At 38.7% G+C, this 24,152-nt stretch overlaps 1 protein-coding gene across 1 annotated transcript; it reads left to right on the top strand.

Moving 5' to 3' along the window:
* The first annotated feature begins 1,440 nt into the window (after positions 1-1,440).
* On the top strand, positions 1,441-23,742 carry vwa1 (von Willebrand factor A domain containing 1). The gene is made up of 6 exons (XM_054782039.1): positions 1,441-1,817; positions 11,582-12,139; positions 17,905-18,243; positions 18,338-18,613; positions 19,757-20,029; positions 22,816-23,742. Exons 1-6 carry the CDS (start codon positions 1,727-1,729, stop codon positions 22,842-22,844), a joined length of 1,566 nt encoding a protein of 521 aa, XP_054638014.1. The 5' UTR covers positions 1,441-1,726; the 3' UTR covers positions 22,845-23,742.
* The last annotated feature ends 410 nt before the right edge of the window (positions 23,743-24,152 follow it).

Genomic DNA, 24,152 nt, shown 5'->3' with positions numbered 1-24,152 from the left:
AGTTTGATAATTTTGTTTTTCTTTAGCGAATAAGCTTACCTAGCATGATGTTTAGGTTAAAATGGTTGCTAACATTTGTGTCCTCCTGTCCCCTCCTGTTATGTTGTTGTATGTGATATATGACATCTATTGCATCTATGACAAGTACACCAATTAACAATTAACCCATCATAGGTTTCACTCACTTTGCATTTTTAGTGCCACAAAACACTTTTCTGCTCTTACTATTACTGTGATCTGTTATTTACTGTGATATGTGTTATTTTCTCGATGTTGCTTTTGAACACCATGAGTACTAGGGTGTAGGCGGCTCTATCTAAATATCGATAGTATCCATATCAAGCAGTGGCAGAGCCAGAAATTTTTCATTGGGGTGACCAAGGTAAGCCCATTACTCAAATAGGGGTGGCAATAAGTTGATACCTGAATTGTCTAGATGGCCAGTGGGGTGGCCGGAGAGTAACCGGGGGTGGCCACGGCCACCACTGGCCACCCCGTAGCTCCGCCACTGATGCATAGTTTCTGGATTCTGCTCACCATCATGGTGGCCAAACCCACGCAGGGCATAATACGGAAGTGGATACCGATCGGAACTCCTGTTTTAACTCTAGACTCCTTGGTCAACATGCCCACTCATGCTGCTACAGAGAGCTTGCAATATTAACAGATTTATGTGCTGAATCACGCTTCAGAATTTAAGTCAAAGTCAACACAGTGAGATAACTTCATCGGAACGACCAAAACAATCATGGAAATCTTACCTACCGCTTGCAGTTCATGCAAGATGCGGTTTTATTGACAGCTCCTCCACAAAATAGGCACCTCTCTTCTGCTCTCCCACGGAAAGTTGTGTGCAGCAGCGGTTAGGCTACCCCTGGCCACCCGTGGCCACCCTGTAGCTCCGCCACTGATACCAAGGTATTGTAGTAAAATATCACCAATATGTGTTTTTCTGTTTTCTGCTGTGTTGTTCATTTTGTTACATTGTTGATATTGTTATATTTATACAGTATGTGTTTACAAATTCAGGGATTCAGGAAGACTTCAATGACCAATCATAGTTTTTCCTTATGTTTACTTATTTTTCACTATTTTGCTCAACAACTGTATATAATAAAAAAAATGATGACAGTTGATGTTGTTACATTGTCTTATATTGTTTTGTTTTTATATTGCTAAATTGTTCACAAAGAAGTTTATCAAAATGTACTCTTTGTTTGCCTTAAATCTTTGGTCAGTCTTTTATTCTGATTATAATCGATCAACAAATGAAAGGCAAAGTTTAAAAGGAAAACAAAGGAAAACTTTAAGTAGAAAGTATCGATATCGGTAATACTTTACCTGTACTTCCTGGCAGTCGCTACTCGAAAGCCTTAATTTGAAATCAACATGCACCGGAAACACTGCACTGCGACGTTGTCAATGATGGCTCATTTGCTTTGAGAAGGAGCGGCAAGACAACCAACAGACGGAAAGTTTGCGTCTCATTTTAGTTTGTTTCAGCCGAGCGTCCACTTAATTGAACTGAACGTTTACCAAAATTACAAAAACAAAACCAACAAAGAAAAGAAAGACTAATACTCTGACCGGGAACTTTATTTTGGAGTTGCCTTCGGCGCTGTAGAGGTGGATTAACTTGACGGCCAACTTCAAAGCTCGCGGCGACATTTAACTATTTTGAATTTTAATTTAATTTAATTTTTGGGACTTTACCTTTGATCTTGTGATGGAGAACCCCTTATTGATGACGACACTCATGCTCATGTTGTGTTTGCTGCCGAGGATTTTGAAAGCTCAAGCGAGTGCACCTGAGGGAGGTGAGTACAATTCAACATTCAATTGAAAAAACTTTATTGGTGCCTATTCAGACACAGAGCAGCTGTTCACCACAACACACGGTAAATAAATATAATAACAAAAAAATAAAAGTAAATGTATAAGGCGGTTAAGACATAATGAATAAAAAAATACATATGTAGAACCATTATTATTGTTATTACATTCAGCCTCTATCATATTTCTACCTAGTGAGCAACTGGCAGCAACTGTACATCACTAAAACGATAAAGGATTACCGCAAATGTTGCTATTGTAGGAAATACAGGGCTAGTATAGGCGATACTGATACCGATACTTTGTACTTTTTTTTTCAAGAGCCTTGAATGATTTTATGATGTTGGCTTTAATTAAAAAACACATTTTCATCAACAAATGTGAAAATAAATACAAGAATATAAGGCAATGAAACATTATGAACAATACAACAAATGCATTTCTTTTTTAAAAGAAACAGAAGACAATTGAATCGATACTAACATCGCCTTGGTATCGATACAAACGATATATTTGGATTGATGCACCCACACTTACAATAAACTAAAGGAAGGAACTTTCATTGATGATAAATAAGTCAGACAGCAGAGAAAGTGTGACAGAATAGAAATACAATAAATAATGCTGCATTATATAGCAGCAACATTACCTTTTAACTTAACAATGATAATATATTTAGAGTACAATTGTTATTATTATATCCAGAACATGTCATGCACTCCAGAAATGACTTTGAATCATATTTTACTCCAATTATTACGCATTATTACGTTATTATTTAAATAAGTGCATCTGTGCATCAATATTTATTTTTTAAGTGGTGTTTGTTGCACACACACAAAAAATCTGTTTTTATTGTAAAATAATCACGGCTGTCATATGATTGAAATGTTTAATCAGATTAATCATGGTTTTCAAATCAATTAATCATCATTAATCACCATGTCACACTATTTCTGAAATATGACTATTTTTACAGTATTTTATTGAAGGAAAGATAAATGACAGGGCAGGATGATATATATTTGTATGTGTTAACAGCCCAAAATTAACAGAAAATTTAAATCAAGTTACGAGATGGCACACATGTCTGAAAATCGATTTACCTAACACTGGTTTCTTTAATAGCAGAATATTTGAGTCAGACTTTAACTGTGTTATTATGAACAACGAGGAGTTGCGTTCAAAGACACCACATCACTTAAGTTGAATTCACATGGTTTGAGTGAATTTTCTGAGATTTCCGAGCATACTTAATTGTACTTCAGAGTTACAAACTGAGTGATAAGAATATCCACTTATTGTTTTTCTTTACATTTCTGTTTAGTTAGACCACACATACACCTGTATGTTGTTGTGATGTTCAGAGAGTCCGTGAATGCATCTCGCGGTCTGTCTAGTGACAATGAGGAAGTGTCGTTGCAATGACGAATGGAAAAAATTATTAACCCACCCTTGTTTCTTCAGTTTCTTGTTCATTTTAATGCCTGGCACAACTAAAGGTACCTTTGTTTGGACAAATATAACGATGACAACAAAAATAGCTCATAAGAGTTACATTTTTTGGCAGTGCAGCGCTATAGCTTGGTTATTATCAAGAAAAGCATGGAAGTTGCTAGATTTCAGCTGTTAAATTAAACTCTTATAAGCTACAGTATATTTGTTATCATTATTATATTTGTCCAAACAAATGTACCAAGCATTAAAATTGATCAATAAACTGAAGAAACAAGGGCGGTCTAATCATTTTTTCCATGACTGTATGGTGTTGGAATTAAACTGCTGTTGATGTGTTCAGGTTAGGAATAAAGATATAAAAGAGCGTCAGACTCTGTGTGAGTGTGGGGAGCTACGCTGTGCCGCCGTTTGTCGTCATAACAGAGAGCCGTGGCTTGCCATGATGCATTTGCGTTAATTACGCAAACATTTTTAAAATAAATTAGTTACTGCCTACTACAATTTTTTTTTGAATGTGTGTTTTATGCTTGTTTTTATTAAAACGCGTTAAATGCTCTATAAATACAATGAATTATTATTATATATTTCTTTTGAGTGTCCACTGAAATCTTCAAATTTTATTACAGACTGTAATAATATACTGTATAGAGTATATATATGTATATACGAAATGCTACTCTCTGTTATGGTTTCCAACATATAAAAAAGATCATAAATCAACATAATAAAGTCAAGAGCTTCTTTAGGTATGACTTTTATGTTTATACCATGCTTCACGTTACGCTGTCTAATTTGATTTCATTTTTTAAAATGTATTTTTAAAACTCCTTGCACCTTATTTGCTGTATCTTTGGAGTCTATTATGAGAGTTGGTGAGCCTCTGAATTTCTCCCGCCGTCAACACAGTATATATCTGACATTTAAATAAAATGCAGAACTAGACAAAAGTTGGCTAAACTCTGTGGAGTAATTGCTGAGTGTGTCACTGGAGTTAATATAGTAGTCATGAGTGAAATGCTGCCACTGTGTTCTGGCCATGAACAAGAGTTCAGCAAACAGTTCAACGATTCTTTAGTAAGCACACCTGTTATGTGTTTTTGTATGTATAGAAAAACAACTTTGCATCGCCACAAACTACAGATGTACAAATGAATGCACAATTGTATATCCAGTATGTACAGAAAATGGTTTTGTCTTGAAAATCTCTACCTGAACTTGACATTTACTTTACAGCATTCATCCCCATGTGTTCTGCAGGTTGGGAAATTTGCTATGCACTACAGAAGAAGGCTTCAAACATCAAGTCTATCAAATGCCAGTAAATGCTGTTATTGATACAGATACACTATACCGGGGTTTCCCAAACTGAGTGTCGGGGGCCTAATATGGCTCAGATTTTATTGGGTTGCAGACTGAAATGCTGTAAATTCTGGGGGGGTTAATAAATATAGCTGGGGGGGTTAATAAATAACTTGCCAAAGAAGAGCTATGTTTTCCTTTCCACTTTCACATGTACTCCTCACTCAATCATATTACATTTTGCCTCTCCAATTATCGCCGCTTCCAATTACCGCCCTGTCAAATTTGTGGTGTAGATAAATTAATAAGTAAGTAGATAAGTATATTGCGCAACACAGCAGCAAACAGGCAAAAAAATAGTGCTGATGAGTCCACTGTAAACAACAGTGTGACAAGTATAACACAAACAGCTGAGTAGCAATATTTTCAAGCGCATACAGATGTAGATAAAGCTGCTGGATGCTGACATCACTTCAAATGCAGCTACTGCCATCTTGTGGAGTTAATAAAAAAAAAACATCAGGAGGTTCCCCACAGCCACAGTCAATGTTTTCTGAGACAGTGGTAAGTACAGACCATGGTGGTTATTTGCTTTTGTGGATCACATCTGGGGACTATAGGAGCTTTAATTGCGTTAATTGGAGCTTTTCCAAGATATCATGTACAGGTATTTTAGGAGTCTTGGGTCTTGAACTGAAAAAGCCTCTGCACGATCCAGCCATCTATGTATTCTCTATACCGCTTGTGCTCATTTTGGTCATGGGTCAGCTGGAGCCTATCCTAGCTGACTTTGGGTGAGATGACGTCCGCACTATATGAACACATTTTTTGGGCAGTTGTAGGGTGCTATTGGCCATAAAGGCATGCTTGGAAGAGCTTGACGTGCCCAGATCTTGATCTGACACCCAATCTTGCTTATAGTTATGGCTTATTTGTTTTAAACAAGTTCAACAAGTTACACTAAGGAACATCCCATGTTTACATTAGTTTAATTAAAAATGCCCAAAAAGGAGAATCCTACCTCTTCGCCACGTCTCTGTAATTGCTAATAGTTTGTTCACTTCCTTTGTTTAAATGGGAATATTTTCTAATTGGAAGAGGAAAAAAAAATTGACAATATGTAACAATTGATAGATGGCTTACAAAAATAATAATAATAATAATAAATGCTTGTATAATTAAGTATATAATAATAATTAATCATAATAAATACATTAAATTAAATAATACAAATATAGTTACATAAATAATTAGACAAATCAATGATAAGATACATAAATAGATTATAGTTATCACAACATTTGATTTAGTCTGTCCATGAAGTAATGATAAAGAACACAGAATACATTCATTTACTATAACAAACCATAGAACCAAAGCAGCAGTGTGCCTACTTGATGATCAATAATTGGTCGGCAACCCAATAAATAATGCCGTGACCCATTTTGGGCTCACACCCCTCAATTTGGAAAACTTTTTTAACTTCCAGTTGTTTCTAACAGTTAGACATCCATACACTTTTGTCCATATGGTGTATTTGCAGATGTTTCAGATAACAGCATACCATGGGGGGGTTAGGTGGCTTGCCGTGATACGGTGGAGCCCCCTCCTTTTGTTCCAAAGTCCAAACAATCAGTCTTGATGGAAGGAATTCTCCATGCTGATGGAAAAACAAGCGGCTAGCATGCATATGTATGCATGCATGCAGTATATACTGTATACTCTTGGTGTGTGTGAGTCACCTTTCATGTGTCACAACATTCAAATGATTTTTAGCTTTCTGAGATTATCATAGTTTCTCCCATCTTTATGTATCCCTCCTCCCACTAATACACTGAGGAGGAGCTTTTTTTTTTTTTTTACATTCTTTTTCTTTTGCTTTCACTCTCTGTGACCGTCCAAACATTACCGCTCATCCCTGACGTGGAACCTCCTTTTTTTTTTATTGCCTTCTGCTTTCACTTGCCCAGCGTCTTTTCTTCACTCTACCTAAATACCTAACAGCGACTGCCCACAACACCCTCTCATTACATGCTTTGGTGCTCACTTTGAACTCTAATGAGACTTCTGCCAAGGCTGAACAGTCCTAAACTGGATCATCACGATTTTTGATTACATTTCTTACTTTTTGGTTACTGATGCTTGGTCGGTCCTAAAGTCAGAACAGAGTTACAGAAGACAGCATTCCAGTACGCTGCACCCTTTACATGGAATGATCTGCAAAATGACTTAAGCTTATCTCAACTTGTTATGTTAGGAGAATTTAAGGCTATTTTAAAGGGACGTGAAATGAATGGGCTTGGCCAATGCAACTGTTTTTAAATTGTTGAAACTGTTGATCGTTCACTGTGAATGTTGTATTGTATGTTGGGAATGTCTTGTCAGAACCCTGGTGTTATGCTGCCGTCTTGGCAAGGTCACTTTTATAAAAGAGATTTTTAATCTCACTTATCTGGTTAAATAACGGATGAATTAAATCATGTCCTTGGTTGACTATGGGAGAAGTGAATGATGAATTGATCATAATAAAATAAGTCATTATCTGAAAAGTTTATATAATCATAAAATATATAAAAAGAACATATATTTATAAATGAAATATTAACATGTTTTTATAAATATATTGAATTCATATACAGGACAGGCCAAAAGCTAGGACACACTTTCTCAGTCAATGCATTTTTTTTTTATTTACATTGTGGATTCTCACTAAAGGCATCAAAACTATGAATGAACACATGTTGAATTATTTTGTACTTAACAAAAAAGTGTGAAATAACTCTAAATACGTCTTATATTTTAGATTCCTGAAAGTAGCCATGCTTTGCTTTTTTGAAGGCCAAAGGGCCAACAAGTGCTGAGCATCTCTGGGCCTGTACTGTATATGAATATATTTGAACAGAAATGAATTTTTTTTATAGAAATGTATTTAGAATGGGATAGGATCTGAGCGCATGGTGGCTTAGTGGTTAGCATGTTGGCCACACACTTAGGAGATTGGGAAGATCTAGGTTCGAATCTGTGTGGAGTTTGCATATTCTCCCTGTGCGTCTGTGGGTTTTCTCCGGGTACTCCGGTGGGAGGAACCACATGCATAACTGGCGACTCTAAATTGTCCATACCTATGGATGTGAGTGTGAATGATTGTTTGTCGATACTGTATGTGTCCTACGACTGGCCTCTCGCCCAAAGTCAGCTGGGATAGGCTCTAGCATACCCGCGACCCTAGTGAGGGTAAGTGGCATAGAAAATGGATGGAAAATGGATTTCTCTGAATGTTCTGACCTCCTGTTTGCACACTAGTTGTGCAGAATAAAGCTACTTGATATGAGTGTTGGAGCTGAGGTCTGCATAAATGGACTAAGCTCAACTTCCCATAGCTTGACGTCTTGTCCTTCTTTAGACAGTAAACTAGATGAAACTGAACCAACCACGGCTCTGCTGGTTGCTGCCAATTACTGCGCTTCGTTTTGCTTTGATTGCTTCAAGACACAATATCAACTAGTAGAGGCGTCCAGCATGATGTCAACTATGGGAATACACTGCTGGCATGGAAACAGGAGTTCAGAGCATTCAGTGACAAAAAACCTGCATGGTCTTAAAATTGTATACTGTATATTGTGTCTCTTGTAGTACACAGGAAACTCCATGAGGTTTTAATGCTAACAGACAAAGCAGCTAAAAATACGACCTCATTGGTGGAGGTAAAGCTAAAAATTGAGGAGGCGACTCAGCCCGGCTTCCTTTCATCAGCACCCGACTCTGATGTTATCACATTCACGTCTTCCCTTCAGGGCTCCCGTGTTTGTTTTGCTTTCTTCTTATCGTCACTGTAATTGCTCCTTGCTTGCCTCAGGTTCTCCTGCTTTATTTAATGTCATCTTACAAAAGATGTGCGACGGATGGTGTTTCATGTGTTTATATTTGAGGCGTGAAAGGCAACCTTTGGAGTTGAGAGGAATTGTTGAGACTACGTACACACTAGTATCGCAAGCAACTACCTGTTTGGAGAGTGACTTTTTTTTAGAAATGATGAAGGGGAGTTCACAGTAAGAATCAAGTTCGGTGAAAATAAAGGATGCGGGCCAAAGCTGCAGGAGGCATATTTATTCATGTACACAGGTGCACTACATCCTGTTTACTTGAGGTAACAAACTAAGGGTATCATAAAAACAGCTTGCACGACTACAAGAAAAACAATGGAGTTCATGGCATTGGATGACCAGCCATATGCGGTCGCTGTGCACTTTACTTTTGGTAAGAGGCTCAAATCAGGTCTGCAGTGTAACCTGTTGTGTAGGTTTTGTTTGTTTTTAAAATGTGAAAAATAAAAGACTAAAAGGGACTGATATCATTCAGTAGTTTGGACTGCAATTTTCGAAACCTTTCATTTATATTTGCAAGAACTACCTCATGTGCAGTTAAAACAACAAGTTTGTATTGTTTCATGAGTATTGTTCAATATTTTACAACAAAATAAGATTGGAACATTAAAGGTGTGTGCTGTCAGTTATTTAACTAATCGGAATCGGCAGTTCAGGCTTTACATCATCTCACAGATTTTGATGTTTTTGTGTTGATTTAAAATACTGTACCTTTTGCCCAGATATTAAGAGAATGATGAAGAGGTGGTCGATCAACAATCACTTTATTGAAACAAACAACCACGCCAAAACAACCATAGTCATACCCGCAGATTGGAAAGTAGAAATTTCAAGCAGGAATGATCGGACACGTAAAAAATGCAAATGCGCAAAAAATTTCCCCCACCCAAATGTATAAAAAATGTCCATCCACACGAGTGAATTTTTAAAAAGATGTATGTCCGCATAAAGACACATACATCAGCTGTCATGCGCATTTTGTACCAACATGAAAACGCAACCACAAGGGTACATTATTAGGCATTGCACACGCAGAGAACCGGGATAAAAGGTGTGTAGACTGCTTACTTATCTGTTCGTCAGTGCCTAATTAGAAATTTTCTCAAAATGTGACCATACTAACTGCTATTTTTTCAGCCTGCATTATTGGGGCATGTCCTGTCATGTTTGTAACTTCAAACAAGCATTCGAGATTCAAGAGTTTTATTGTCATATGCACAGTAAAACAGGTGGTTCTGCTATGCAATGAAATTCTTGTTCTATTCATTCTCGCAAAAAAAGAAGAAAAACACAAGAAAAAGAATAAGAACATCAGAAACATAAATACCAATAAATTAAGCAACAACAAGAGAAGAGACATTAATACAAATAAATAAATAGATAGAGTTATGAGTGTGTGTGTGTGTTGCGTGCGGCGTGTGTGAGTGCTTCATTGAGAAGCCTGATGGCCTGTGGGTAAAAGCTGTTTGCCAGTCTTGTGGTCCTGGACTTCAAACTTCTGTAGCGTCTGCCTGACGGTAGGAGTGTGAATAATGAGTGTTGTGGATGTGTGCTGTCCTTGATGAGGTTGTGTGTTCTTCGTAGGACTCGAGATTTATAAATGTCTTGCAGTGCGGGGAGGGCTGCCCCAACAATGTTCTGTGAGGTCTTGATCACCCGTTGGAGTGCCTTCCTATCACGTGTTGTACAGTTACCGTACCAAACAGTGATGGAGGCGGTAAGGACACTTTCGATAGTGCATCTGTAGAAGCAACTGAGGATTTTAGTGGACATGCCAAATTTCCTCAGTCTTCTCAGGAAGTACAGTCTCCTTTGGGACTTCTTCATAATTTGTTGGGTGTTGTGAGACCAGGTGAGGTCCTTTTCACCCTCTCCACCTCAGTCTCATCAATAAACAGGGGTTTATGCGGCTCCTTTTCCCTTGTTCTTGGGTCGATGATCATCTGTGTGTGTGCGTGTGTGTGTGTGTGTGTGTGTGTGTGTGTGTGTGCACAGGTGATGCATATCAGTGTGCTACATTCACCAATTATGTTGGTTAAAAGTACAAGAAAGCTATAAGGTTTTTAATACTTTCAATATGCATAAACATACAAGTGCTGAAAATTTCAGGATTAATAATAAGAAAGATACGAAGTTGGAGGGTGGGGTGAGATGGGGGGGGGGGGGTAATGTCCAGTTCGGCCCACAAGCTAAAGTAAGGTTTAAATTTTGGCCCCCGGTGCGATTGAGTTTGACACCCCTGTCATAGAGCCTGTAAAAAATGAATACCAACTGAAATCTCATCTTGTGCAAGATAAAATCCAAAAAGGCAGTCCTTTGATGCGTTCCCGTTTTGTTCCAGTTCATCGTAGGAATACGACAAGTTGCCATTACACCCTTTCAATTACAGTCGTCCCTCATTTATTGTGGTTAATTGTTTCCAGACCCGACCACAATAAGTGAATTTCCGCAAAGTAGGATTCAATATTGATATTATTTTGTTCATTATTTTTTGTTAGAAAATCTGCTTATGACTTTCGAAATATGTTTTTTTTACCATTACCTTACCATTATTAGAGCCATGTAGACATGAAATAACACCCCTATAGTCAACTTTACTTTCCTATTATTCTTTGTTTACATCACATTGCTCAACACTAATATGCAAGCTGCAGGATCACTGCAGGGACATAAGAGACGGCCGCCACTTATAGACTATAGCAAGCTACAGAGCTAACTAATTAGCCTCCGATTTCTTTGTTCTAAACTTAAGAAAGTATTTAAAACTGAGTGTGGAAGAAGGACAAAGTAAGAAGCTAAAAACCTACGACTTCCACATGGAAAGGGAGGGGAAGTTATTTCACTCTATCAGTGTGACATTACTGATGCCTAGTTACCAGAATACTATATGTGACTTTGCCTTTCAAATTTTTTTACCAATAATACACCACAGTCAACCACGAAACAGTTCTCATTTTTTAATTAATTAATTTTTGAAAAACGTGAGGGAGTGATGTTCAAACCACGATGTAGCGAGGGACGACTGTATTAAGATTAGAATGATGTATGAATGATGTATGATGTATTAGTATGAAACACTTATACTATATGTGTATTTTTCTCCACAGTTCTAAACTGCTGCGAGGGAGACGTCCTTTTCCTTCTGGATTCCTCTGGCAGCATATCGTCCTACGAGCACTCCCGCATGCTCGACTTCCTGTCAGAGCTTCTGCTGCCCTTTTCCCTGGGTGAGGATCAGGTGAAGATTGGACTTCTACAGGTGGGAAGCCAACCACGGCTTGAGTTTGGATTTGACACCTATAGCACCCAAAATGGCCTCCAGGGGGCTTTGAGGAGCATCAAACCCCTCAGGGGGGACACCAACACCGTGGAGGCACTGAGGATCGCAAAGGATCAGGTACTGAAGCCAGGACCTGTGGACGGGGCCCGTGTGGGGCTCCCAAGGGTGCTGGTGTGGCTGACTGATGGGGTGAAGCCGGGTGACGTGATCGGACCAATGGCTGAGCTGAAAGAGGAGGGTGTGGCGGTGCTGGTGGTCTCCACTGACCATGGTAACTATCAGGTGCTGAGGCAGGTTGTGTCGCCCCCTGCTGAAAACCACCTATACTTTGTGGACATTGATGACATGAGCATCATCTCAGAGGACCTGCGGGATGCCATCATCGGTGAGTCTGTTACAGTATATTAGAGGTTATGAATACAAATGAATAGTGGACACAATGACATTTGTGGCGTCCCCTTTGGGTTGTGCTCAAAATGCTTTCAAAAACAAACTCTGGTGTTTAAAAACAGCGTAAACATGTGTTGTATTTGTCTGAAAAGTAATAGCACACACAACACAATAGGGGTTCATGTTTTGGAGAATGTTCACCCTTTTGTGTGCAGTGCTTCAAGCGTAGATGAGTTGGCTTACGCGAATACATAAAGTCATTAGGACAGCCCATGTCAATGAAATTTGTGTCTCTTTATTGAGAAAAGTAATAACTCACCTCTATGTCTTGACATTACCACACAATTTGTTCTTTGATTGGGTTTGAATAGACTGAAAAATTGCACTGCTATTAAAGGAAAACAGTACTTTTAAAAAATGTTGCCCATCATCCACAATCCTTAAGTGAAACATTAACACATAATGTAAAAGGGAAAGAACCCTTTTCTGTGCGTTCTAAAGAGAGAAAACGAGTTAGCATGAGGGAGCTAACAATGGACCCACCTATTTCGAAGGTAAAGCCCTCTGAAAAACTCTAACAATGTTTTATTGTTTTGTATACATACTGCATTGTGCATTAACAGGTACATTGATGACAACATGTAATACTTACAGTATTTTGCCTTATTTGAGTGTTTTAAACATTACTGGAACCTCTTTCCTAGGCACATTGATTTCACATAGCCCATAGGAACTGGCACTACTTTCGTCAACAACAGCAGCATAGAAACAGCGTGTCTGTGCTATTACTAATCATGGCAGACTTCGTGAGAGTCACCACCACAGACGACTACTTTTTGGACAAATGAGGAACCCGAACCTTATCTTTTGAGCCTGAATATATTATGAATGAGCTACAGGTTATCATGTAAGACACCCCCTTTATCCCCTTAGCGCTAGTGCTAAATGTTTCATGGATAACAATATAATGATGACAATCGCTTACAATGTCTGCTCTCATTGGGATGCCCACTGATGGGACTTGTACTCCCCGTTGAGCTGGTAAATATAGCATAGTCCTCAGGTAAAAAATGCTGACAGCAAACAAGCATCTTTTTGAGTCTTCATAGTGATGTCGTCGGGTCATCCAAAATCACAAACGACACAGCCGTTTAGGTCGTATATTGCTCGGCAGTGGCTTGAGGCATTGTGAGTGATGCTGAGACTAGCTAAGCATACAATAACAATAGTATCTATGGAGCTTGGCTAATATACAAGTCAGTTATGTAAATGGAACATTGTTGGAGTTTTTTTTAGGTTTTTCTTTTTAGGGCTTTATCGGGAAAATAGGTTGGTCCCATGACATTCATTGTTAGCGCCCTCATGCTAACTTGTGTTCTCTCTTTAGAACGCAAAGAAAAGGGAGAGAAATATGTGTCCATGTTTCACATAAGGATTGTGTATGATGGGTAAAATTCCAAAAAAGTGCAGTTTTCCTTTGAAGCGCAGAATAACCTAGTAATCAGTCTCCATTGTTACCAAATCATCATCTACTCTGAATCATCAACAAGCAAGGACATTGCTCTGGGATGGACACAAACAACTTCATCCAAATTACAACGACCACTTGGAGCGTCCCTGCATGTATTATGGGATACATTTCACGTTGCTGTGCTTGTCCCAAGTTCCGTGCGTGCTCCTGCAGACATGGAAGCTAGAGCATGCATGTGTAATGAGATAGCATGATCTATTCATGGATTAATGATTCGCCACATCCCTACGGTGCTTTGGCAGACGAGACACGTATACAGATGCATATATGTTGTCCTATATATAGACTAATGAGGCTGCCCAGTTTTTGACTTCCAGATTAGGTAACTGCCATGACCATGACACCCTCGAGGGAGTCCTCTGCAATTTACACTGCAGCTCAAAGTCATGGTGCATTGCATGGAAAGATTAAATGTGCACAACAAAGAGACACAGAGCTCCTCACGTATTCAGAAATCAGCACCTCAGAAGGTTTTGTTATTATTTTGCCGCAGGCTGTGACTGACAGGGTTGGCTATTTCAAGGTCTTGTTGCAAAAGAGGTTATGAATGCGTTTAGAAACCCAAGCTCGTCTTTGGTGGCTGTCTCAAGCTGAGACTTTTTTAGCACACTGTCTCGTCCTCCTTTTCGTCACCCTTGTCTTCGTTTAAAACAGGGGTGCCCACCCTTTTTCAGCCTGTGAGCTTCTTTTAAAATGACCAAGTTCCAAAGATCTACCCCCTACTATAAACATACAGTGGTGTGAAAAGGTGTTTGCCCCCTTCCTGATTTATTTTTCTTTTTTGCATGTTTGTCACACTTTAATGTTTCAGATCATCAAACAAATGTATCAGTCAATGACAACACAACTGAACACAAAATGCATTTTTTAAAAGAAACTTCTTATATTTATATTTATATTTCTTGAAGTGCTAAAGTGCTAAAATAGTGAAGTGAAGTGCTAAAAAAAAGGTAAGGGTACCCAAAACTGAAAAATAATGTGTACTTCAGAATTATCCAAAAAGGCCTGTTTCAGGGACCAGAGAATTGGTCAACAATTTAAAGGTGTTCTGCAGCTATGGAGGTTGATCAAGCCTTGGCAGTTGGTGCAACTAATTCCTACAGGTGTTCCAAGTTCTGGAGTACTTACTACCTCCTTTGTCTGCATAAAAACAGTGTTCAGAACACACTGTGGTAGATCTACATATGAATCAGGAAAAAACATATATTCCAAATGTAACTGGTCATCTTTGAAACTACTATGCTGAATGTAATGATTAGTATTTAACATTTACAGTTTCATAGTTTACAGGTAATCAAAATAAAATAGTTAATATAAAAATTGTTGAGATCATTCAGTAATCCACAATTCAGTTAAATGTGGCAATAAAGATAGTAACATAATTCCTCAATAGTTCTGTATATAACCTGAATAGTAAAGCTTCATAGCGTTCAGTGACATGCGATGAGGTTCATGGCTGATGAGGCAGAGACCCTGTTAGTACAGTTTGCTCATTAAGAGGATAAAAAGAAAAAGAAGACAATAATTCAGTTTTGTAAAAAAAACTATTTTCCAATACTTCTTAGTCCCATTTATTATTATTTTTATTCATGATTTTGAAATTATTTATGTAAATTTAATTATGTATTATTTTTTTCATTTTCATTTTTATTTTTCTTGAAATAGAAATTTAAAAAACCCAAAAAGAGTTTGATTAAATGCCATGCGACTATTTCTTAATGGATTTTGGGTTGCGGAAAAGGAGTGAGTCGTTTGAATTCTGCATAGCAACTGTGTGACATGACATGCCTAGGGAAGAGAATCCTGAAAATTCTGTCGTGGCCTGCAAGCTGAATGTTTATTTTAGTTATGAAGATTCATAATTAACCATGCACATTTCTGTGGCTTAGCACAGGCAGTAAGAGAGAGTATTGTAGTTTTCCTGGTATGTTGTCTACCTACCACTGTTTAAACTTCAACTTTAACTACAAATAGAGGAAAGTATTAACACATTTAAGAAAGATCTGGAAGAAAAAAATTGGCAATGTGTCTATTGTGACAAAGACGTAGATCTCTCGTAGATCTTTTTACATATATATATACAGTATATATATATATATATATATATATATATATATATATATATATATATATATACAGTATATATATATATATATATATATATATACAGTATATATATATATACATATATATGGAGCTCTATAATATGCACTGTCCATTGAGAGAATTGTCTAATAAGCAAAAGAAGAGAATTCTACCATGGATGATAAAGGGTCTCCAAAATGCTTGTCAAAAGAAAAACACATTACATAGGAGATTTATTATACAAAACACTAAAGAAGCAGAAAATAAGTGTAAGACGTACAAAAACAAGTTAACCAATATTTTAAGAGTGTGCAAGAGAGAATATTCCAGTACTCTATTGGACAAGAATAAAAACAACATTAGAGCAACATGGGGCATCTTAAACAGTATTATTAGGAATGGATCCAAGAAAGCAGATTACTCTCAGTATTTTATAGATGGAAATGCTACAAATCAGGATATGAACGAGGTAGTTGAAATGTTCAATAAATACTTTGTAAATATTGGACCAAAATTGGAAGAAAGGATCCCAAACTACTTGTCAGCAGAAGGAGAGGATGAAAGTATAGACAGGAATCCTGACTCCATGTTCTTCACTGGTGTGATTATAAAAATAAATAATCGATATTGTCAATAAAAGTAAAGCAAAAACATCAAATGACTGTAATAGTATCGACATGGATAAAAACGATAAAAAAGGTCATTAACGAAATTGCGTAACCGCTGATGTAGCCTACATTAGTAACTTATCATTTTAGACTGGTACGTTTCCAAATAAAATGAAAATAGCCAAAGTAGAACCAATTTTCAAAACTGGAGATGAACATCAATTGACTAACTACCGACCAGTTTCTTTAATGCCACAACTTTCTAAAATCATAAAAAAGCTATTCAACAACATGCTAGATAAATTTATAAACAAGAAAGAATTAATCACAGACAGCCAATACGGATACAGCCAATACGGATACAGAGCTAACATAAGCTGCAAAAGACTTAAAGCGAGTATTATTTGCAGACAACACTACCACATTCTGTTTTAGAGAAGGCACACAAGAACTAATAAAAAAAAATCAAGATGAAATGGCTATATTAAAAAGATGGTTAGATAAAAACAGATTATCCCTGAAAGTACGTAAAACTAAAATAATGCGATTTGGTAATAGCAGAAAAGATACTTACGTGCACATACAAATAGACGGCGTGGAGATTGACAGAGTGAATCAAAAAAAAAATTCTAGGTGTTATAATAGATGACAAAATGAGTTGGAAATCCCACATTAAAAGTATACAATATAAAGTGACAAGAAATACCTCAATATAGAATAAAGCAAAATTTGTTCTGGACCAAAAATCACTCCATACTCTGTTGTTCTCTAGTCTTACCATATCTAACGTACTGTGCGGCGATATGGGGTAATAACTTTCAAAGCAGACTTCGCTCACCTACTGTAGTATAAAAAAGATCACTTAGGAAAATCCATAATGCCGCTTGTAGAGAACAAACAAACCCTCTATTCCTAAAATCACAACTATTTAAATTTGTTGACCTGGTAAACATTCAAACAGCTACAATTATTATTATATAACCAGCTACTCAAAAACATAATACAAGTTTTATCATCGAGAGAGGAGAAATATGACTTTAGGAAAAAATGTATCTTAAAACACCTTCAGCATATCAGTTTGTGGAATTAAAATATGGAATGGATTGAGTAAGGAACTCAAACAATGCACTAAAATGAGCCATTTCATAAACAGTACAAGCAGCTGATGTTTACAAAGAACAGTATAAGGAAGAAGAATCCTGAACCACAGAGAAATACCATGCTAAGCCATATGACACTTGCACTCTACTTTATGCAATTTGCAGTGATTTGTCCTTACAGATTGACAAACCTCAACTTCAATACATTGTTATATTCCTTTATCATTTTCTCGAGTTATTCAGAGCTGGCAAAGGGAACATATGGGTGGGAAATGAACAAATGTATTAGCAATTGATATGAGACAGAGGGGCTAGGATTGAATAAGCTCTGCTTCTTCCTACTCCTTTTGAACTTGAGGAATTGTGAATTGTGATATGTGATGTATACTGAGGTGAAATGAAATGTTCAAGTAAATCAAAACTGTGTCTTCCGTAGAGATAATCCGTGCCGAGCGTATCAATGTCCGAGACGTCTCCACCAATGCCGCCACCCTCCAGTGGCGACCCGTTCTGTCCGGTTTGCCGGGCTACTACGAGATACGCTTCGGCCCACGTCCATCTGGCGGATCAGGTGGATCAGGAGGTGCAGGAGGCGGGACAGGGACCAGTCCAAGCACTGGTGGAAGTCAGTACCAGAGACTGGTCCAGTCTGCAGATTCCAACTCTGTCAGGCTAACAGGCCTGAAGCCTGACACCACATACACGGCCACCTTGACACCCGAGTCTAATGAACAGTCTTTTAACACGCTATCTGTCACCTTCACCACTAATTCAGGTTAGGTTATAGACTTCTGCTTACCATTTGCTATTATACAAAAAGACAAACAAGATCTTGACTGATGATTGTATTACCTTTGGTATCCCACTAGAGGTGCAGAGTCCAGCTGTGGTTACGGTCTCAGAGTCGGGGCCGACGAGTATTCGGGTGAGCTGGGGTCCTCTACAGCCGGAGGTGGTCACAAGTTACTACATTGAATACTCCACCCTGCCAACTGGCAAGCTGCAAGCAATCACAGTGGACAAGTGGCAGAACTCTACGCTGCTCAAGAACCTCCAACCAGATAGCACCTACTTGGTCACCGTTAGCGCCCGACATTCTTCGGGCAAGGAGAGGGCAATGTCGGTCAAAGTCTGCACCAAGGAAGGTGAGATATGTGAAGAACTTGGAGTCCATCGCAAATGCTCTGGTGGTGATTGACACCATAAGGACTTGGCTATGAGACCTAGGTTCCCTGTTACCTTCTTGGGCACGCTTGGCACCTAAAGTTGCTGTGCTTAGTATCTGGCCCCAACATAGTTGGAAGAGGTGGGCCTGGGCAAGACACGATTTCACAACCTCAACTTGTTGTCTTGTCATTGCGATAGCTCCTCACATCAGTTCTTAATGATAACCACCACCTTGGATAACAGAGATAAACACAACTAATCTGCTATGTCAGGTTTGACAGATGCAGAAGCAGTTGCCTCTATTCAAGTTTGCTCCTGCCGCACGGCCGTAAGACCATGTGGATGTGTACTGAGTTTGTTGTATGTTTTAGTAATTAAGTGTGTTGTTCCTTTCACGAACACACGTATGGTTGCCTAACCCTGGCGTAGTTTTGTATAGTATTGCAATCGCTCCTCCCACCAGTTATTAATGATAATCAGCACCTTGCACGATAGAAATAAACAAAACCAATCAGCAACATGCAAATAATGCAGTGTTGTTTCATGAAGTGATGGCACAAGCAATCATGTTGAAGATAGGATGAGCACAACACAGGTTTCTGCATCATTTATATATGATAAATGCAGAAGCGGACAAGTGTGAGCGCTGTGGCGAAGTTGTGTCTATTCATGGCTGCACTTGCTACATGGCTGTAAGACCAGGCTACTGTGCATTTTGTTCGTTGTAAGTTTTAGTAATGAAGTGCTTTTTTCTGGCACGAGGATACGCATGGGCGCCCAACCTCGACGTGTTGTCTCCTCATTGTCATCGCTCCTCCTACCAGTTATTAATTGTAACCACCACCTTGCACAATAAAAATAAAGTAAACTAATCAGGAAATATACTGTAAGCAATGCAGTGTTGACTTATGAAGTGATGGCACACACAATAATGTTGACGCCAGGATGAGTGCAGCACGGTGTAAGTGTGCTAATGCTACAGAAATTTCAGCACTGTCAGACATGATCGTCCAGATTACATTTTGTACTTGCTGCAGACCCATTTTTCAACCAAGAACTATGTTTTCATGCTGCTAACTGTCTTGCATCATTTGTAAGTTCTCCTGCGGTGTCTTTTGCAGTGACTCCAGCCCTGTCCGACCTGCAGCTGACCACAGTGGACAGTCACTCCGTGCAGGTGGACTGGAGAGGCAGCGCCGATGGATTAAAGGGCTACTGGCTCACATGGGAGGGACGGCAAACGAGCGCTGACCAGCGCACTTCAGTCTACTTGCCGCCAAATTCCCTGTCGACACGACTCAGCAATCTCCCCCCTTCTGCCAGGGTGTGCGTGTCACCCATTTATAGGACAGCGCGGGGAGAGGGACTGTGTTGCACGACACGGTTTACCTCAGGTGAGCGACTTTGTTGGTTTTACGTGTTAGGACTATGATGTTCCTTGCAATCCACTTGAGTACATATTTTATATTCAATACCGAGTTCAACAGATTCATCAATAGATGTGTCCAATAATCTTTCCAGTCCAGTTTTAGGATTGAGTTATCATTCATGCCGACTTTCCCTGTTGTTTTTGGGGCAGAAGAGGCACCTGAACAAAGAGTCATAGAGTCTGACTAGCAACACAAATGTAACTGTCGAGTTAAGGCCAGCTTACATGAATGAGAGGCATCAGTTTTAGTGTCTTGGCTCAGGTTTAGTGCAAATTTCATTTAGTGGATTTTATTACATTACATAACTATGGTGGTTCATCGTAAGCGGGATCTAGGTGGTCCTGTATATTCCAAATTTGACCTATTTGAGGAAAACTTCTGTGTATCATGAACATCTTAAATTCAATGGCTTGTCAAACACGGTAACTTTTGATGTATGCATATTAAGTGCAGAAATGCAGTGGTGTTTCTGCATAAAAGTGACTGTACTTGACTACATCTCAGAGATACTATAATTTCATCGAGGAAAAGGCTTCTTGAGACGTCATCTGTACTTCTGTGTAGAAGGTGTCGGACGTTTCGCTCCTCATCCGAAGAGCTTCGTCAGCAAACTAATAAGTGCTGGTAGCTTAGGCCTTAAATACAGTAAGAGTGGGCGGAATTGGTGTGCCAACACCCTCCTCCTATTGGTTCGTTACACTAAGCCTGGGCGGAGCAGTGGTATAATCCTATCCTGTTATTCACACCTACGATAAAAGGGAAGTGTCGCTCCCTGAATTGGGTATGAACGACTCTGATACTGGCTTGTTAGCATCTATTGTTCTGGCTCGGCCCTGCCTTCACCTCATTTGCAAGACTAAGAGCTGTGGGTTTTGGTCTCAGTAACCTGCTGAACACAGGGTCCAAATTGAACCTCAAACCACCATTCCGATTCAATGATGGGTTCTGTTGTTTGACAAAAATAGCTTCCTTTACTCCTCTTTCAAACCATCTGTTTTCTTTGGCCAAAATCTTTACCTCGCTGTCCTGAAAAGAGTGATTGGTAGCTTTCAGGTGTAGATGTACTGCTGATTGAGGACCACTAGCATTGTCCCTGCGATGTTGATAAAGCCTTTTTTGGAGCATTTGCTTAGTTTCCCCAATGTAGTGCTCTTTGCATTCCTCATCTTTACAGTGGATGGAATAGACCACATTGCTCTGTTTCTGGTTTGGAGCCTTGTCTTTAGGATGCACTAATTTTTGTCTCAGGGTATTTACTGGTTTGAAATAGGTAGGAATTTTGTGTTGCCATAAGATCCTCTGGAGTTTTTCGGAGACCCCCGCTACATAAGGGACTACCACTCCTCTCCTTTTTGCTTCTGTGGGCTTTTGGGTTTCTTTCCCTACTCTCTTCTTTTGACATTTGTTAAAAGCCCACCGTGGGTACCCACAGGTTGAGAGCGCTCTCTGGACATGTTGTGTCTCCTTTTTCTTTCCCTCAGCACTAGTTGGTATACAAATACCAACTGTATATTTGTATACTGTGTTCAGCAGGTTACTGAGACCAAAACCCACAGCTCTTAGTCTTGCAAATGAGGTGAAGGCAGGGCCGAGCCAGAACAATAGATGCTAACAAGCCAGTATCAGAGTCGTTCATACCCAATTCAGGGAGCGACACTTCCCTTTTATCGTAGGTGTGAATAACAGGATAGGATTATACCACTGCTCCGCCCAGGCTTAGTGTAACGAACCAATAGGAGGAGGGTGTTGGCACACCAATTCCGCCCACTCTTACTGTATTTAAGGCCTAAGCTACCAGCACTTATTAGTTTGCTGACGAAGCTCTTCGGATGAGGAGCGAAACGTCCGACACCTTCTACACAGAAGTACAGATGACGTCTCAAGAAGCCTTTTCCTCGATGGACAACTCCTGTACGACTGAGAGCCTACACAGACTATAATTTCATGTAATAAAACACTTGTATATTTGACACTTTAAAAAAAGGAGCAAGGAGTATTCATAACCAGCTGGGGCAGCAATCGATATCATAATTGTGTACATTTTGGAAATGTTTCTTTGGTTTTATCATTTCCAATTTCTTCTACAATGGCAATGTACTAAACGCAAAGACAAAAATATATAATACGTCTATGTGACTCATTATAAAACATTTACACCAGAAATAGCCGAGCCTAGCCAACAATTTCTGACATGTTGCAAGGCAGACTTTGTGGGGCACAATCATCGGTGGCTTCAAACTCAATGAAAAAAAATTGCCATACACCAGTCGCACTCAATACCTTTCTTGAGAGTTCGTTTCGCAATTTAGGGTGCGTGCACACTTGTTTTCGGTTAAAAGGTCACCAAAGAAGCGAACTTTGTCCGCTTGCAAATGAACTCTGGTGTGGTTTGGTTCACTGGAGCTCAAATGTGAACACTATACGGACCAAAGACATGGACCAGTGTTAAAATGACGGCAAAAAGTATGCAGAAATGACAAATATGTAGGAGAAAATGCACTGGAAGTGCTGTCTCTCTGTTCTGCTCTCTCCCTCTGTGTGTGTGAACGCTAAGCGAATCACACCAAATTCTCTTTGGTACCCAACCACAAGTGTCACTGTTTTGTATTAAATGTAAAGCACGTATAACGTAATTGACACGCTCCTTTGCTGGATGCGGTGGAGCACTCATCCCCTTCTGCCATGTATAGTAAATGTACCTTTTTGTGCTGTTTTTCTTTGGTTCATTGTGTTCTCTTTCTGTCCTCTAGAAGCATCAGCGTACGGCTACCAATCATAGCACCAGACTGCACCTAACCAAACATGGAGGTTAGCAAGAAGAACAAGTTGGGCTTCATCCATAATTCTTCCATGCTTCTCCGTGGCTTTGTGGATATGATCCAGGAATGATGTGTAGCTTGGCTTGTCCTGAGCTTCTCATGCAGAAAGCACAGACACTTTGAAAGGAGTGGTGCAGGACAATGTGGCCGCATGTTGTCTGCCAAAACATGGAAAACAAGGGACTATTTTACTTTTTATTGCTATTATAGTGCCTCTGTGGTCTACAATATGTTTATTATTGAGGTGTTCAATATTAGAAATACAGTAATTTAGAACATTTAGAGAAGGGCTGTCTTATTGGCTCATATCTGCACTTTTAGAGGATTAAGTGTATCTGTTCAGGAGAAGTGCATGCTGGGAATACCCATGATAATTGATGTGGCTTGTTTTTGCAGGACATTTTGCACCATCTGTTGGCCCCATGCCCAAAGTTTGGATTTTTTTCCACATACCACAAAAGAGAAAATATAACTTCTGAGTTATCCTTATAATAAGTACTTATACATTTTATGTTTGGCAATTTAGGTTGGTAACGCGCAGTACATCAATCTTTAAACTAAGAAAACACTTTTATGACCAAACATGCCAGAGATTTTGCATTTATTACAAATATCTATAATCGCCATCGTTTGTATTTATTCTTTCGCACTCCTGTAATCATAATTAACATTAGCATAAGTAATGTACTTTTTGGAGACGTTTCAAAGCTATTACTAAGTGAGTCTTTGCTGCCCCCTGCTGTCAGCAACCACACAAGCGTCTTTTCAATTTAAAAAAATATGTCAACGTTTTCTGAGGAAATGTTTTATTTTACGTTTGTTGACCTGCTCTGCCTTGTAACTTCAGTTTGCAATAAAGTCATGTAATGGTTTTATGTAACACTTGGAGTCACTTCTTTCTTTTTGTTGTCATTTTTGTTGAAGTTGTTTTCCTCGTGAGTGAAAAAAAAATCTTAAAAATATTACTTCGGTTAATATAGTTCATAAATGTTGGTAGCCATGAATAATAAAATACAAATATATTGTATAATGTAAATTTTGACATGAATATTTGTATTTTACTTTGAATAAGTCAGAATAAAAATACAATATAATGGAAGTAAAAAGAGGATCTTTTCTGAATTTTCCACAGAGGAGATTAGAGTGTTTAAAAATAAAAGATGATCAGACCATTGTTTTCTACTTCAAAAGTCACTTTTTGAACAAAACTTAGATGATTTTAGTAAATATACTGTTTTGATTACATTTTATACAGTATTGGCAATAAT

Source organism: Dunckerocampus dactyliophorus, chromosome 1 (genome assembly GCF_027744805.1).
Source record: "Dunckerocampus dactyliophorus isolate RoL2022-P2 chromosome 1, RoL_Ddac_1.1, whole genome shotgun sequence".
Lineage (NCBI taxonomy): Eukaryota > Metazoa > Chordata > Actinopteri > Syngnathiformes > Syngnathidae > Dunckerocampus > Dunckerocampus dactyliophorus.
This window is presented reverse-complemented; position numbering and strand designations above follow the sequence as displayed.

Coding starts and splice junctions, on each gene's coding strand:
- vwa1 (XM_054782039.1), top strand. CDS start 1,727: ATGGAGAACCCCTTATTGATGACGACACTCATGCTCATGTTGTGTTTG. Junction 12,140..17,904: donor CCTGCGGGATGCCATCATCG/GTGAGTCTGTTA, acceptor TGTCTTCCGTAG/AGATAATCCGTGCCGAGCGT. Junction 20,030..22,815: donor CACGACACGGTTTACCTCAG/GTGAGCGACTTT, acceptor TCTGTCCTCTAG/AAGCATCAGCGTACGGCTAC.